The sequence below is a fragment of the Poecilia reticulata genome, chromosome 15 (genome assembly GCF_904066995.2).
Source record: "Poecilia reticulata chromosome 15, P_reticulata-male-v2, whole genome shotgun sequence".
Lineage (NCBI taxonomy): Eukaryota > Metazoa > Chordata > Actinopteri > Cyprinodontiformes > Poeciliidae > Poecilia > Poecilia reticulata.
Window position 1 is genome coordinate 28,044,279 of NC_088844.1, and position 17,416 is coordinate 28,061,694.

Genomic DNA, 17,416 nt, shown 5'->3' on the forward strand with positions numbered 1-17,416 from the left:
TAAACTAGTTTTGTTTAGTGGAACTTTTTTTTTTAGATCTTTAACCACTGGTTCATTTCTTTACATTTATTTATACATTTGTATTTTTTGTGAGTCACATTTAAACTTATTGTTTGAAAAAGCTTTACTTTTTTCATAAGAGCTTAAACAGGTGATCCAATTCTAATAAAATGAGATAATCCAAGTAAATATATTAAGTTTATTTAGTTGTCATGTTAAAAAAACATGAATTTGAGAAACAAATTAACTCTTTTTTTTTAAAGTTAGAGTTTCATTCTGTTTTTTCAGTGCAGTTTTATCTGCAACTGCAGAATTTAAATATTACTGAAATATTATCTGAGGTTCTATTATTTCAACTCTGCATTTATGAGAGAAAATCTACCATAGATCCAGGTTTGTGCGTCCACTTCTCGTTCTTATGAATCATTAAAGATGCATGTCGTATATCCTACCATCCACCTGAGAGAAACGTTCAAAATGACCAAAAAAAGCCGAGGGAATGCAGACGTCTCGATTTTAAGCAAAAAATACATTTAAAATCTCTAAATAATTCAAAACACATTAAGGTTTAAGGTCTTTTTAGCTTTCCATTAGGTCCAGCATCACAGGATCGCCAACTCAATCGACGAGCGTCAAATCGAAGCTTTTTACAGGAAGCGTCGCTCGGCTAAAACCGGGTTTGAATTAATAATGAGGCAAAGCACTCAGGGCAATAAAAATATACATATTTTTGTCAAATATTAGTTACAGGAGGATTAACAATTCATGTCCAGACCACTTAAACATCAAATTATTTTCTCCACGTTTAAATCTTAGTTTACTTAGCAGAAATAAATATGTAAATAAACCACATTGAACTGTGATTGTCTGGCGCTTAAATCCAAACACTGATGATGAAAAGTAAAGATGATCTGTGGAGCAGCAGCACCACCTAGTGGTCACAACTCAGCACTACAGCCAATGATGAATGATAAGCTGAAACGATTAATAACAAAACGGAAAATAAGAGAAATAAGGACCAAAAGAGAAAAGTTAGGATCTGTGAAGGTGACAGAACATTTTATAGGAGTGGAGCATCCTGACCAACATCCTATCTGTGTTTGTGCTGATTATTTAGAGCCAGTTAAATAACAAAATATGGAAAACCTTATAAATGGTGATAAATGTTTAACTTCAGATGGAAACGTCAACATGACTGCAATAATTTAAACAACTAAATGTGATTTTCCTCGTATTATTTCCAATCGCTATACGAGTTTAATGTAATTCTTTAAATATTCAGATGAACATAGGAGCAAATTTTAGGAATAAATATGTTTATTTACCCAAAAAACTCTTTATTTAAGGTTGTTGTAAATGAGATATTGAGGTTTTATATGGACAAAGTATTTAACAGACCAAAATAACGCATACAGGGCTGTCAGGGCTACTGACAGAAAAAAAACTAGAGTAAATTTCCACCAAAAATAAATCCTATCAATTTTCTATGAAAAAGTTGGAAATTTCTGAGCTTCCAAAGTAAAAAATTTGCTTGAAAAAAAAACTAAAATTTTTAGAATAATCTCAGACATTTTTGAGAAAAAATTTCCATCTCAGAAATTTCTAGTGTTTTCTTTTTTTCTCTCAAAAAACTGACTTTCTTTAAATTGAAAATTTCAAAGTTTAAACAGTTAAAAAAAAAAACGTGGACATTTTTTGGATTCTTTTTTCTTTTGCAAATGTTCAACTTTAGAAACTCTGTAATTTCCAAAATTTCTAAATTTATGAGTATTTTCTTGCAAATTGTTAAGTTTTTTGGCAAAAATGAAGTTTATTTTCCTCATTAAATTAAGATATTTATTCCAATTTTGTGCTCAGGTGTAAAAACACAGCAGAACGCTGCAGGCTGATTAGTTTTGATTAATTTAAATGAAATATTGTCATTCGGACGTCGCATGTTGTTCATGCTGCAAAGCATCCAAGGTAGATGACACATGCTAGGTGCTACACGGCTAGCTCCGTCCAGCCAGAGCAGTAAATTTTGATCAATAAAAAACATTCAGTTCTTTCAATTTAAACCAGAAATTGAAATACAAGTTAACACAGAAACGACAAGCAGAAATGAAGATGATGAGGACCAAACGGAGGAAGAGGGGAAAGAAAATCTGGTGTTTGTGCGGCTGATACAAACGTACCACGAAGATGTTTCACTGAAAACATCCATTTATCATCTTCAAATTTGATTCTGTTTTAACTCCAGCTTATGGTGTTAGCACACTGCTGCTAACAGCGTTAGCTCGTGCTAATGGTGTTAGCTCTTTCTTATGGTGTTAGCTTTCTCCTGATAACTGGTGTTAGCTCCTGCTTATGTTGTTAGCACACTGCTGCTAACAGTGTTAGCTCCTGCTAATGTTGCTTGCTCCTGCCAATGGTGTTAACTCCTGCTTATGTTGTTAGCTTGCTCCTGCTAATGGTGTTAGCTCTCTCCTGCTAACTGGTGTTAGCTCCTGCTTATATTGTTAGCTTGCTCCAGCTAACTGGTGTTAGCTCCTCCTTATGGTGTTAGCACACTGCTGCTAACTGTGTTAGCTCCTGCTAATGTAGTAAACAGTTTGTCATGTTTGTTTCAGTAAATATCTTGTTTATAACATGAAAACCTACATTTTTCACATTATTATTTTGTGTATAAACCTGATTTCACTATAACCTACCAGCCTGCATTGTGTTTATGAGAAATATAGTAAAAAATACACAATTTTCTTTAAAGTAATTATGAATTCTTACATATTACAAACTAAAACATTTGGGTTAAAAGGAAAATTACAACATTAGCTCATGTTTATTGAAATTTGAACGTTTTTGTTCAAATGTACGTGAAATAAAAAAACGTCTGGCTGATGATCCCCAGCCGCATTGAATCAGTTTAACGTTTGTTTCCTAATGTGGCTGGAGGCTCTGAGGTTTGGACAAACACCAGGGAAGTTTTATTAAAGCGTTTCTGTGTTTCTGCAGGAGCCGCAGCTGAAGGTGGCTGCAGATTAGTAAAAGCCAGTGAGAGCGCGGCTGCCGCCATCGGTACCTTTCGGGGTCATGCGAATGTCAAAGGTCTCGGGGAAAATGTAGGTGGGGCGGTAGGGGTTTTCCTCAAAAGGCTCTGAGCACAGTGAGACAGAGGACATGAGGGACAGGGACACACGCTGGACGGCAACAGGGACACAAAGCCGACGGACTCACCGGGTAACTTATGGATCTGTTTGAACATGGTCTTATACCAGTCCTTGGACTTTTCAGTGTTCTGAAATTAAAATGTGAGAAATTAGAAACAGATCATGAAACGATCACAATGCACTGCAAAAACAAACATTACCAGGTGTATTCTGTAATTTCTAGTGAAAATATTTCTGGAAACTTGAAATGAGACAAAACTAACTTAACTTTTCAGTTTAAGTTAATAAATCCTTAAAATTGATGAAAAAAGTACTAGTTCCATTATTTCACGTATAACTAGACCTGCCAGTTTGTGATAATAAAATGATAATATTGTTGTTTTCAAGCAGTTTAATTTTAATAGCATAAGAATACATTGACAAAAATTAATTAACTTTAAATTCCACTGAACATTTAACTCTAGAACAGGAAGACATTGAAAATATAAAAAATAAATCAATAAAAAGTAGAAACAAAAGAGAAAAACAATAAATTATGCAAATGGTTTAGAGTTAGTTTTAATTTATCTTGTGATTAATTGGTTTATTGCAATAAATTATAATGAAGACATTTTTCCTTTGCTAAAAGTGGAACTAGACCTTTTTCATCAATATGAAGGATTTAACTTAAAACAATCTAGTTTAAATTGATAAAAATTACTTTTCCAAGACTTTACACTATAAACCAGACCAAAAACACTTGGTAAGACTTTGAGTTTTTGCAGTGTAGTCATCAATAACAGGAGATTAACTGGTAACTGATGGAAATACGTCTGTTTTACACAGAGGAGTAAAGAAAACGTGGTTTCTGCGAACAGAGGGTCTTTATTGGCCCACAGTGAGTAAATCTGTCTCCATCAATCAGAGGCTGCTCACCCGAACAGGCACAATGGGTTTGCTTATGGGGCCGCGGACGGGGGACCGCAGCCTCGTCCCGTCCATGTCACAGCCTGGGCTCACGGAGTCCCTGCTGGCACCGGGGCCGGCTTCGTCCGGGTCCGGCTCTGAAAGGCACAGCGGAAACACTGAAACTCTGGACTTCATGCAGATCAGAGGCGGTTTCACAAGCTGCTAGATTCATCACCAAGCTGACGTTTTAAACGTTTTTTTTTTTCTGTTAAATCTAGTGATTTAACTCTAAACTTAGCCTCACCAATAAAAATAATTTTTATTCACTTGTATGGCATCACAATATAAACGTTTCGTATCAACCGAAAACTGTTGATCGGGTTTGTTTTGGTTTTAATATCAGTTTATTTTTAAGCAGTTAGGAGGCAAAGTGGCGAAACATAAAAACTGCTGCTGTGCAAGTTACTCAACAGGTCGTTGCTAGGCAACCAAAGAGCGAGTGAGTTGCTAGGCAACCAAAGAGCGAGTCAGTTGATCCCACCAACTTCCCCGTTCAGCTGCCAGAGTGAAGCCGTCCCTCGTTTGTGCTGCCGTTAAAGATGTTAATAAAAAAAAGCTTCCAGAGGTCATCAGAGGTCATCATCAATATCTTTGAAGCAAAAGCAGCACAAACGTAGCCCAGCTCATTCGCACCAAATTGGTTGGATATTGCACATGCGAGTATGGGCAGATGACCCCTGGTGACCCCTGGTGACGTTTTTGTAATAGTATTTTTTAAAATGATAGCGGCACAAACAAAACATTTTACAGCACAAACGTACCACGAACATTTACCAATTTTGTTGGATTGGACCAGGGGTCCCCAAACTTTTTCCTGTGAGGGCCACATAACTTTTCCCTTCTCTGGTGGGGGGCCGGAGTCAGTTTGTAACAGAAAAAGTGTTACACGTTTATCACCTGCGCTGCCGGAAATCGTTTCTCTCGATTGATTTTTACCCAGAAAGCACATGGGCAAAAACCGTTAGTGAAACGGTCACTGGGACTGACTAGTATATATTCCATTGAGGGAAAGTTACTTTCCTCATATGTTAACATAAAGGCTCGTTTTGAAGTATAAGCTGCTACTTACAGGCTTCGAAGAACTCGACCTGGAATGCGGCGTTCATAACAAACACGTGTTCATCTGCTCTACCGCTAGCAAACAACCGTACTGATTCAATAACATAAAAGTCAAGCAGTTCCCTAAAAGTCCAACAGATGGCAGCAATGCGCCATGCAAAACACCCACAGTTTACAGGACACACTTCCTGCTACAGAGCCCCCTGGTGGTTGAAGAAAAATCCACATATAAACCGGAAAATACAATATATGAAAAAAAATCTGAATGCTCTCTGGTATTGTTCAGGGGGCCGGACCAAATGTGGAGGCGGGCCGGATCCGGCCCGCGGGCCGTAGCTTGGGGACCACTGGATTGGACTGATGCTGTGGCTGGTTGACCTTTTAACCTTTAAACTTTTATTAATATCTTCAAATCAAAAGCAGCAAACAAGACAAATTGGAAAAATGTAGTCATGAAGATATAGCAAGATTTTTTTTATCTATACTCTAGCAAATAATTAATCAATTACTAATTTAGTGCACCAAAATTGTCGCTGGTTGACCTTTTATGACCTCCGGAAACATTTAGTAACACCTTTAAAATTTTCCCTGCACAAACGTCTGACGCTAATTTTGTTAGATTTGAAGAAAATGGAGACCAACAGATGAAAAACAGCAAATATCTTGTTATTGAGCTCAAATGTCTATTTATTCAATAATTCAGCAGCAAAAAGGCTTCAGGATAGAAAATGTTGCTTATTTTGTTTTCAGTTAAATGTGATTAATTAATCACAGAACCTGCAGTTACCTAAATATAGCACAGCTGTAATTTAATGGTTGTTGTCACAAGTCCAAACTGCTGCACTGAGGAGAATAAATGAAGTACGACAGCAAAACATTTAAAACATTTCACAGCTGTTGGGGCAGCAACTGTCACCATAGGAGTGTGAATGAGGCACATTATGGCGTCTATTACGGTGGATGAGTGAGAAATGTCTCCGTGTTCATGTCGTCCAACATGGACGCCGCGATCAGAGCGGCGCCGCCGCCAGCAGAACCTCTCAGTTCTGGCTTTCACATGTCAGGACATGTTGGCCAAAAACACTCAGAGCTGATTCCACACCGAGGAAACAAACAAAACCTTATAATCGATCAATCACTCCGACAAATAATCGACTAATCGGATAAGAAAAAAGCACATTCCACATATTTTACATTTTATTTTTAATTTTATACAACAGTGTATTTCTAAAGTTGTATGAAAAGATTAAATTAAAAACGTGCAGAATGTGCCAATTTTTATCCAATTGATCAAAAGTTAACCGATTAATCAATTACTAAAGCAGTCATTAGCTTCAGCCCTGCACACTTGTGTGCGAACCCAAGTCCATCATCATCATCATCATCATCGTCATCATCATCATCATCATCTTCGTCATCATCATCATCATCTTCGTCGTCATCGTCATCATCATCGTCATCATCTTCGTCATCATCATCATCATCTTCGTCATCATCTTCGTCATCATCATCATCATCTTCGTCATCATCATCATCTTCGTCATCATCATCATCATCGTCGTCATCATCATCATCTTCGTCGTCGTCATCATCATCATCTTCGTCGTCGTCATCATCATCATCTTCGTCGTCATCATCATCATCTTCGTCGTCATCATCATCATCGTCATCAGCGTCATCATCTTCGTCATCATCGTCATCATCATCATCATCATCGTCATCATCTTCGTCATCATCATCATCATCACGTCATCGTCATCTTCGTCATCATCGTCATCATCTTCGTCATCATCATCATCATCATCATCATCTTCGTCATCATCATCATCATCTTCGTCATCATCGTCATCATCTTCGTCATCATCGTCATCATCTTCGTCATCATCATCATCATCTTCGTCATCATCTTCGTCATCATCATCATCATCTTCGTCATCATCATCATCTTCGTCATCATCATCATCGTCGTCATCATCATCATCTTCGTCGTCGTCGTCATCATCATCATCTTCGTCATCGTCATCATCATCATCTTCGTCGTCATCATCATCATCGTCATCAGCGTCATCATCTTCGTCATCATCATCATCTTCGTCATCATCATCATCATCATCGTCATCATCTTCGTCATCATCATCATCATCATCGTCATCGTCATCATCGTCATCATCTTCGTCATCATCTTCGTCATCATCATCATCATCTTCGTCATCATCATCATCATCTTCGTCATCATCATCATCGTCGTCATCGTCATCATCTTCGTCATCATCATCGTCGTCATCATCTTCGTCATCATCATCATCGTCATCATAATCGTCGTCATCATCTTCGTCATCATCATCATCATCGTCATCATAATCGTCGTCATCATCTTCGTCATCATCATCATCATCATCATCGTCATCATCATCATCATCGTCATCATCTTCGTCATCATCATCATCTTCGTCATCATCATCGTCGTCATCATCATCACCAGACTGCTGCATCCCTCAGGCGCCTCGGACTCCAACCCTTCTCAGTAGGTGTAGAATCTGAACGTGACCCGCGTATCGACCCTCTGCCCGTCAGCTGGTTTCATTCCCACAATGCATTCTGTCCGGGCGCCAAACGTCCCCCAGGTGAGCGTCCTGCCTGGTCTGCAGCCTCAAATCCAACAAACTGGCATAAACTCCGGGTCCTCACACCGACTCAAATCGTTCCAACAGTTTTCCTGCTTCTGTCTCCGCTGAGGAACAAATGTTCATCAGCTGGCTGAAACTGGCGCCGACGGGGGGAATGTTTTCTTCAGGAGGGAAGTGAAAGTGAAACCACGTTCCCTGTTCATGTGCACAAACACGGTGAATAAAACCGATTCTGGTGTAAATGAACACATGAAGCCTGGCTGGTTTGTTCACATCGTGTTTCTGTTCACGCTCCATGTCAGCAGAGGACAAATTCTCCTTTTACAACAAATCAATTAATCGCATCAGAAAGTGAAATCATTTCCATCATTTATCGTTTTTCTATTTTCTCTCTTTTTACAGAAAACTGGATCATTGGATCATTGTAGTTAAATTATTTATCAAATGTAATTATTTCAGATTAAATAACACGCAGGTGAACTTTGTTCGTTGATTAGGGGACATTTTATTTATTTTATTAGAGTTGGGTCAGCAGCACTAACAGCAAATCAATTAATCACACGATTAAAGCAAAATCAATCATTTCCATTTGCATCATTTATCGTTTTTCTATCTTCTCTCTTTCTACCAAAACCTGGAGGATAAACTCTCCAGTCTGGTGTTTAACTGGCTCAGCTGTTTGGGCCCACAGAAATATCGTAAAACAAACTTTTTGTGCCTTTTTTATCTGCTCAACAAACTAAAGTTACACTTTGAATAGTTGTAAATACAAAACATAGAAAAGGTTTTGCACGATTGCGTAAAAAACAGGTTGATTATCTCCTTATCTTCATTTTATTTGATAGGGACAGACACATCGACATAGACAAACTGAATAAAACATCACCCCATGTTTGCGTCGTGGTGCGACAGCAGCAGCTAACTGTAGTTTGGGCCGAATGTTTGCGTTTAGTAAAAGTAGGTTGGTGTTTAGTTTCTCCAGATTCTAGACGAATGCAGAAACGTCTTGATAATTTTTAAAGATGTTTTTCTCTGTAGAAAATTTGGCTCTACAAGATGAAAAAAAAAGTTTGCATTGAGGTCAGGGGGCCGCACAAAATCCCTCAGAGGGACGGAAATGGCCCCCGAGCCGCACTTTGGACACCCCTGGCCGACAGTTTTTGCCCGTTTTCCCCCCTTAGAAAACAAATGCAGACACGTCTCTGAGTTAAAGATCTGAGTTTCTGCCTGGTGAAAACGGTGAGTGAATGTGCTGCATACCTTCGAAGTGAGGCGGATTCTGTTGCTGCTCTGTGGCGAGAGAGAGACAAACGGTGGAAAGTGACTCAGCAGCCAAAGCTGAAGTGTGAAAGCATCGGTTGGGTTAGAGACGCAGAAGCAGAACGACAAAACGTGCCTCACAAGTTGGCGACGGGTCAGAAACTGCAGCTCCTGCTGCGCCTCACCTCTGTTGTGCTGCAGCAGGACGATGGTGGGGTTGACTGAACTGGAGCGCGGATAAACACAACCGGGAGCCCAGGGGTCGACGTGCAGAGCATCTGGAGGAGAAGCAGCTTCGTTTTCTCTTATGCTTCTGGGTGAAAAGGCCTAAAAAACGCAGAAATGAAGGGAATGTTTCCATAAAGCTGGTTAAACGAGGCGGAGCGGACCGAGGTGAAGCGGACCTACCTGGCGCTGGCTGCTGCTCTGAGGAGGTAAATGAGGCGCGTTGCTGCTGCCGCCCTCGGCCGCTCCCGCTTTGGATCCGTCTCCATTAATCTGGCCGGTCCAGCTGCCTGAAACGAGTCCAGAACGCTGTGAGCGCGGCAGCCGCTACTGCAGCGGGACAAACACTGGGGGAGGCGCTGAAAGGTGTGGCATGTCAGTGAACCACAGCAGATAAATACAGCGCAGGATCAGGGGCTTTTCACAAGAAAAAACAAGAAAAAGGTAAATATCTGCCAAAAAATAATCACATTTACAGAATAAAAAAACAAAGAAATGTCTGAGTTTGAAAAGCTACAAAATAAATCAGAAAGTTTAAGATTGAGCTCAGAAAATTTGTAGAAAAATCTGGGAAATTTCTGAAATTTTTCTAGAAAAAACTCAAAGCTTTTAAATTAATCTCAGAAATATTCCAGAAAAAATAGGAAATTTCAGAGTTTGAAAAGTCAAAACATTTTCTAGAAAACATTTTTAGATTCACCCCAAATATTTTCCAGAGGAAACAAGGAAATTTCTAAGCTTGAAAAGGTGAAAAACTGCTAGAAAAAAAATCAGAAATTTTCTAGAAACACGCTGATGTTTCTGAGTTTGAAAAGTCAACAATTTTCTTGAGAAAACTCAAATTCTGAGATTAATCTAAAATTTTCTAGAGAAAACATGAAGATTTATGAGTTTGGAAAGTGAAACAGTTGCTAAAAAATAATTTTATTAACTTGGATCAATCTCAAGAATTTTTATGGAAAAAATAAGCAAATTTCTAAATATAAAAAGTAAAAAAACTGCTAGAAAAAAATCTGATTAGTCTCAACTGGTGAATTTTAAAAGAAAGAAAAATTAAGACTTTTCAAACTCAGAAAATGTCAGTTTTTTCCTATAAATTAGTTTTTGCCGTCATTTACTCCTCGTTTTTAAAACGCCGTTGCAGATAACCGCTGCTGCTGCTGCTGCATGTCCTCCGCTCTTTCCTTTTCTGAGCTTCACGCACAGAAAAGTGGAAAAAAACAAGATTCTCCCACAATCTCTGAACTTTGTGAGGAGAACAAAAAGCCTTTTCAGTCGGATCCAAAGATCGTTTGTTCCTTTTTGGTCCCGCTGCGCAACAATTAAAGCGTCCCCCTGTTTCCAGTCCGGTTCTGAAGGGCTCTGAGCAACAAACGGGCCCACAGCCCTGCGGTCCGGAGCGCAGCGTGGGCAGGAAGGACGCTCTCTGACATTTGCATGAAAATACGAGCCATCGGTTCTGAGCGTCCCTCCGCTGGGTCAGAGCTCAACGAAGCGTCTTTACAACATGATGAAATGTCATCTTCTGCACTCAGTCAGGCGATTATTTCCCCACGATAAATATTATGTCATCAGGCTCAGAGCTGCAGTGAAAAACCCGACATACTTGCAGCTGTGACGACGTTCGGCTCGTCGTCGTCGTCGATGTGGACGAGGGTCGCCCTCAGGGTCACCACGCCTTTCCCTTTGCACACTCTGCTCGGGTCCAAATCTGAAAAAGGTGAAAACGAAGCGTCTTCAGAACCGGGACTGTTTCAAAGCTGCAGGGAGTTCCTGGAATAGATCCGCCTCGTCAGAACCAGGCCATCACATTAAAATGCTAATTAACACAAAGTTAGCTGCTGAGCGGGAGCAGATGGAGGCTCAGGAAAGGAGGAGAAGAACAACTTTAACCAAAAAGTACAGGATGACCTCACACTGAAAAAACAGAAAAATCAAACCTTTAATTCAACTGCATTATTGAGTTTGGGGGAAAAAAACTGAATATTGAAGTAAGTATTGATCAAAAGTGCAAATTAATCACCAATTTAAAATATGAATTGATGTCACTGTATGAGTAACATAAAGATGATAGTTCCTTAATTATCACTAGATCATAAAATCACAGCTTCCATGAAACATGACCTTAGTTTGACCTCAGTTTGATCTCAATTTGACCTCAGCTTGACCCTAGTTTGACCTCAGTTTGACCCCAGTTTGATCTCAGTTTGACCTCAGTTTGACCCTAGTTTGACCTCAGTTTGACCTGCTGTAGTGAGTCAGACTCAATAAAGATTCCTGTTAAATTTAGCTAAAAAATGCTAATATAGGTTAGCGTTGAAAGTAGGCTGCATTTCTGTCAGCTTTAGATGAAACTACATTAGCTAAGCTAACTGTGCTAATTAGGCAGCAAGTATTACAGTAAACATCACTGCCATTTATCTTAGTGTTACACAGAGGTGGATAGAGTACTAAAAAATTATTTAGCCACTTAAATACGTTAATAGATAAAAACCCAAATGATTAAATGTCTTTTATAAATAAGAAAACAAACATTTTGTGTCTAAAATGCAATAAAGTAGCATTACTTTAGTGAAAACTCGATCACTGGTAGCAGAGGAAGCAGCTAAAACATAATTATAAAATCAATGTGAGGAAAGCTCGTCCTGCTGGACTTAAAATCAAGGCAGAGTAATGATACGGTGATTAAAATCTTAAATATTATCATTGCTGAGTTTGGCTGCACTACTGCGCTGTGTGTGCTGTTCTTTCAGGAAATGGCCTCGATTAGAGTCTGTACACTCCAGTTAAAGATTAATCTGTGACTAAATTAGTAATTTCAACAACTGATTCATCTGATTTATCGTTTCAGCTCTAAATAAAACCAATAAACTCTACATGTCTACATTGGAAAGCATGACACAAGCCTTCTCCTTCCTTTTAAAACAAAATCCTGACATTTCAATAAAATATTCAATAATTTTTTACATTTCTGCACACAAAAACTTCATTTTTGAAATGAATAAAAATGTTTACAGTGCTATAGTTTGGAGAAAGTAAAGGGAAACATCACCTGCAGAGGGAATCAGATCAGGAGAAACTTTCATGGTTGTTAAAGGAGTAATCCTGACGGCGCTCACTGCTCTGGGACCGGATCCTCAACAATCAGAGGACAACAAAGAGGCCACATTTCAACGAATAAACATCACATCATCACAGCTACACACAGAAATCTGCACAGGCTCTAATCAGGAATGGTGTTTTTAGAGAAATAAGGCGGATTTACTGCGAGTTGAGCTTGTGCTGCCCTCTGCTGGAGAGCCCTGGAAGAGAAACAGAGAAACGCTTCAAACGGAGGAGGTGAAATAATGGTGCAGCTGCACAAAACAAGCTCAGCTGCATGAAAACCACCACATCCAATTTACATCTCACTGCGTTTTTAAAAGATTCTCATAACTTACAGCTGGAGAAAAATCCATCTTTGAGTCCAAATTTAATAAAAATGGATTCTGTATCATTTCCTCCCGAAACTGGAGAACGAAAATATTACTAAAGTAAGAGCAGCACTACTTCAACACATTTTTACTAAAGTAAGAGCAGCACTACTTCAACACATTTTTACTAAAGTAAGAGCAGCACTACTTCAACACATTTTTACTAAAGTAAGAGCAGCACTACTTCAACACATTTTTACTAAAGTAAGAGCAGCACTACTTCAACACATTTTTACTAAAGAGTAAAAAGGTATTTGGTAAAATAAAATCTACTCATGTGCCGAGTAACTCATCAAATTATCAGTCATTTAATATTTTAAAATTACCTAATCAGATGGACCAAAACCTGAAGTTAAGTGGAAATTTTGGTATTTTAAGAAGCAAAATGAAAATAATTTATACAAGTAACAAAAAAAAAAAAATCTGACAAAAAACAATTTGTTCAAATCAGTTTATTTAAATAAAAAACTTATAAAACTTTACCAAAACTGCAGATGAGTGTCTGAGTCTGATGAGTTTTTGGTTTGTTTGTCATTCAGTGGGTAGAAAATCCAGACGTTTTACTCAAGTAAGAGTAGAAATACTTCATAATAAAGTTACTCAGCGTAGTATTAATACTCCTAAAAGTACATTTTTCTCAAAAACATTACTCAATTAAATGTAGTTGAGTAAATTTAACTCGATACTCTGGGCAAACATGGCTGGTCCCTGAAAAGTTTGAGAGGTTTTTCCCGTAATCAGTACGGTTGTTTGCTAGCGGTACAGCAGATGAACACAGTGTTTGTTATGAACGCCGCATTCCAGGTCAAATTCTTCGAAGCAATGCCTGTAAGTAGCAGCTTATACTTCAAAACGAGCCTTTATGTTAACATATGAGGAAAGTAACTTTCCCTCAATGGAATATATACTAGTCAGTCCCAGTGACCGTTTCACTAACGGTTTTTGCCCATGTGCTTTCTGGGCAAAAGCGCAGGGCACCTCCCCCCCCCTCCCTGTTAACAACAATTTCCGGCAGCGCAGGTGATAACCGTGTAACACTTTTTCTGTTACAAACTGACTCCGGCCCCCCACCAGAGAAGGGAAAAGTTATGGAGCCCTCACAGGAAAAAGTTTGGGGACCCCTGATCTGTTGTCTGACAGTTTGAACCCTGAAGTCTTGTTCTGCATGAATCTGCTCCTCCATGTTTAAACGTGTCTCTGCAGTAAAAACAGGAACATGCAGCGGAGCAGCAACACCCCGGCGGTCGCTCAGGAACACGTCGGCCTCCGCTTGTGTTCGGCTGATTTAGGAGTCGCTCTCTTTCACGACGCCCAGAAACGGGCCAGTCGAGGTGCAGACACTCAGGGTCACTCACGCATGAAACACCCACTGGGTTTTCTGCAGGAGAGCCGAACTAAAAACGGACAAAGTCCCCTGCTAGAACTCAAAAATAATTAATATGAAGGCAAGAAGGGAAAACGAGGGCAAGAGGAACGAGCAATAATATGGAAATATTAGTGGCCAGGTAATAAATCAGTGACATGGAAAGAATTTGGATGTTTATGATTCTTTATCACAGCGGCTCAGAAACGCCACTGTGGTGGAAATCTTCATATTATTTGAGAAAATGCAGAAATCAAAATGAAAACCACTGTCAGGTTTTTTGGGACCATCTAATTATAAAAGATCCCTGCACTGCAAAAACAACAAAATATTACCAAGTAATTCTGGTTGAGTTTCTAGTGAACATATCTTAGTTCACCTCAAACGAGACAAACTTCTTAAAAATATTTGTTTAGCAAGAAAATAGTCAAACTTGTTTTCAGTCAATAATTCCTTTATGTTGTTAAAATGTATCTGTTCCACTGGCAGATTATTAATCCTATAACAAGACATCTGTTTCCATATTATTAGGGAAATAATCTGCCAGTGGAACTAGACCTGGGTTGCTAGGCAACGGGCTTGGCTGGCGTTGCTAGGTAACGGTGCAGGGCTAGCTAACCTGCCAGTGGAACTGCAACTTTAAACTGGAACTTTAAAGAGTTATTTTCTTAAAACAAGCTCATTTAGTTTGCTGAAAAGTTACTTGTAAAGTTAGTTTTGTCTTATTTTGAGTGTTTATCACAGTGAACTGATCTAGTTTTCTTTTTTTCTAAAGGACTGTGTTGTAAAATTTGCTTCCTTGGGAATCAATAAAGATAAAAATGACGTCTGCTTCAAACACTAACGCTTTGTTGCTCCTGTGAGTGTGAGGCTGTGCTGTTCTGCCTGCTCCATGTTTAGGAAGCGCAGTAAATAACCTGCAGGAGTGACGCTCCAGCTGGAAACCTCCAACAGGCCTGAATGGACGAGGGGAAAATGGGAGCGCCTCCAAAACGGCCTCCAGGGGAAAAACTCTCAGCCGACACGCTGAGCCGTCCCTGAGAATCAAGTGTATTTATTTTTCCTCCCTCTAATAAAATCAACTTGCTTCCTGACCCCCAGCAGCCCAGAGAGTCGATGCACCCCTGATCTCATGTCCTAAATAAATAATGAAACATTAAGAGGCATTCCTTCCTCGGCTGCATCCTCACACGAACCCAGAGACGTTGGGTTTACAGCAGAGCGCCGTTCAACTTATGGGAGATAAAAAGACGATGACGGCTTGCAGAGTTTGGTTGGCCGTGTAAACACAGGACAGCAGAGATCCCGCAGGGCCTTTTTAGGAAGACGCACTGGGGAGCAGAACGCCATCCATCCCGTCCTGCCTGGTTCTGGTCGGGCCAGAGCAAAACAGCTGAATCCGGCCAACATGAAGCGAAATTCACAAAATGTAATGTCAGTATTTATAAACAGGACAGCTGATGGAGTCAATTTGCTTCAATGCAGGAGGATTTTACTCATCTGTGTGGAAAAATGTTACAATAAAGGCGCAAAAGTCACGACCTTCAGAACCACTTAGGGTGTTTTCACACAGAATAACCCAGTAGATTCAACTGGGGACTAAAAGTGCAACTTTAGTTACATTTTCAGCTGCTGTGGTTTGATTTCAATCAAACAAACCGAGCCAGGCTGTCACAATAACACATTTGGGTGGATAAAAACTTGTCCCATTGCGATAAACGCTAGTTTTAACACCAGGTTTAAAGTCCCTCCTCTGGCTCCCTGTAGCTCAGAGAATAGACTTTAAAATACTGATGTTAGTTTATAAATCACTGAACGGTTTAGCACCACAATACCTTAAAGATCTGTTATTACTGTACCAACCGTCTAGACCCCTCAGATCTTCTGGTTCTGGTTCTGCTCTGCATCCCCAGAACCAGAACCAGACAAGGAGAAGCAGCATTCAGTTTCTATGCACCACAGATTTGGAACAAACTTCCAGAAAACTGTAAAACAGCTGAAACACTGAGAGCCTTTAAATATCAACTTAAAACCCACCTGTTTAGAGTTGCTTGTGGCTAAATTAGGGTTAGAGTGGGTTTTGATGTCTTCCATGGTTTTATGTCTTTAATGTTTTTAATTTCTTCTTCTTTCTTTACGACGTTTTAATGATGTAATGTTTTTTGTTTTTTTATTTGTATTTTTTTCTCTTTCTCACTGATTATTTCTGTTTTTATTTTAATTATGTAAAGCACTTTGAAATGCCTTGCTGCTGAAATGTGCTATACAAATAAAATTTGATTGATTGATTGATTAATATTTTTGAGACCATTTTTAACTAATATAATGATAATGACACAAACATTAAAGTTTTCCCTCTCAAAGACTAATAAAATTGTAATTTTGTACAGAACACTTGAACTGGAAAACATTTTAAATATCCAAAATAAACAAAAAGAAATAAAAACCACACACAAGCAAAACCATAAATGAAAGTGGAGGATGAAGTCTCTAAACAATATTGCCCTTCAACAGATATTAGTCATCTGTATGGAAATGATCATTTTAATATATCTTGCGAATAATTGATTAACTGCTTATTGCAACAGGCCTAAATCAAACCTATTCAGGTTTTCAAAGGAGGGAGCTACAGCAAGAACCACTGAAGGAAACGACACAAAACCCTTTGAAGACGACACTGACTGCAACTTCCTTCATCACAAAATGCAAACAAAAATGGAGCAGCGTCAGATTTTAGTGGATTCATATTTTGTTTTGGTAAAAGACCACGAGTTATTTCTCCCGCTAGCTTCAGACTAGCAGGTTTGTTTTGCATGTCTAGAACGTCTTGCACTGTAATCCACTTCCTGCTGTTGGATCTCCGATCCGCTTGACGTTCACATACAGACATTCGAACCAGGCCAGAGTTCACTTCATCCGAGCCAAAGCCGAGGTTTTTATGCGGACCAGAGTTCACACTTTTGAGTTCAACTGAACATTCACCTTTCACCAAATGAACCAGATTTCCTAGATAAGCGGACCGGAGTTTGATTAAAGCGGACTAAACATGGCTGAAGTGAATGCTTCAAAGAAAGAGAATAGATAATGTGTTTTATAAAAAAACAAAAAAAATGGATTTGTAGGAACCTTTATTAAAATATCCCAAATAGGGAGTCACCTATATTAAAATTCGGGCTGATTTTGATATCCGATATTAACGGCGACGTACTCTGCTGCCTTGAACAGGTTAGGATACTTCTATGGGATATATCAAATATATTCATTACATTTTTTGTACAAAATCATCCTTAGATAATGAGATTTTAAAAGCAGCTG

The 17,416-nt window shown here is 39.1% G+C and overlaps 1 protein-coding gene across 5 annotated transcripts in view; it reads right to left on the reverse strand.

Moving 5' to 3' along the window:
• sorbs1 (sorbin and SH3 domain containing 1) overlaps nucleotides 1-17,416 on the reverse strand; it is a 74,455-nt gene that overhangs the window by 44,420 nt on the left and 12,619 nt on the right. For 4 of the 5 annotated variants that reach the window (XM_081616001.1, XM_081616000.1, XM_081616003.1 and 1 more), the window contains 9 exons: nucleotides 12,531-12,567; nucleotides 12,318-12,401; nucleotides 10,872-10,976; nucleotides 9,449-9,555; nucleotides 9,226-9,367; nucleotides 9,041-9,118; nucleotides 4,062-4,189; nucleotides 3,214-3,274; nucleotides 3,059-3,133 (listed from right to left, as the gene is read on the reverse strand). In XM_081616001.1, coding sequence (XP_081472127.1) covers nucleotides 3,059-3,133; nucleotides 3,214-3,274; nucleotides 4,062-4,189; nucleotides 9,041-9,118; nucleotides 9,226-9,367; nucleotides 9,449-9,555; nucleotides 10,872-10,976; nucleotides 12,318-12,351 — 730 coding nt within the window. In that variant the 5' untranslated portion in view covers nucleotides 12,352-12,401; nucleotides 12,531-12,567. The remainder of the gene's footprint in view (nucleotides 1-3,058; nucleotides 3,134-3,213; nucleotides 3,275-4,061; nucleotides 4,190-9,040; nucleotides 9,119-9,225; nucleotides 9,368-9,448; nucleotides 9,556-10,871; nucleotides 10,977-12,317; nucleotides 12,402-12,530; nucleotides 12,568-17,416) is intronic. The other variant, XM_081615999.1, reaches the window with a different exon arrangement.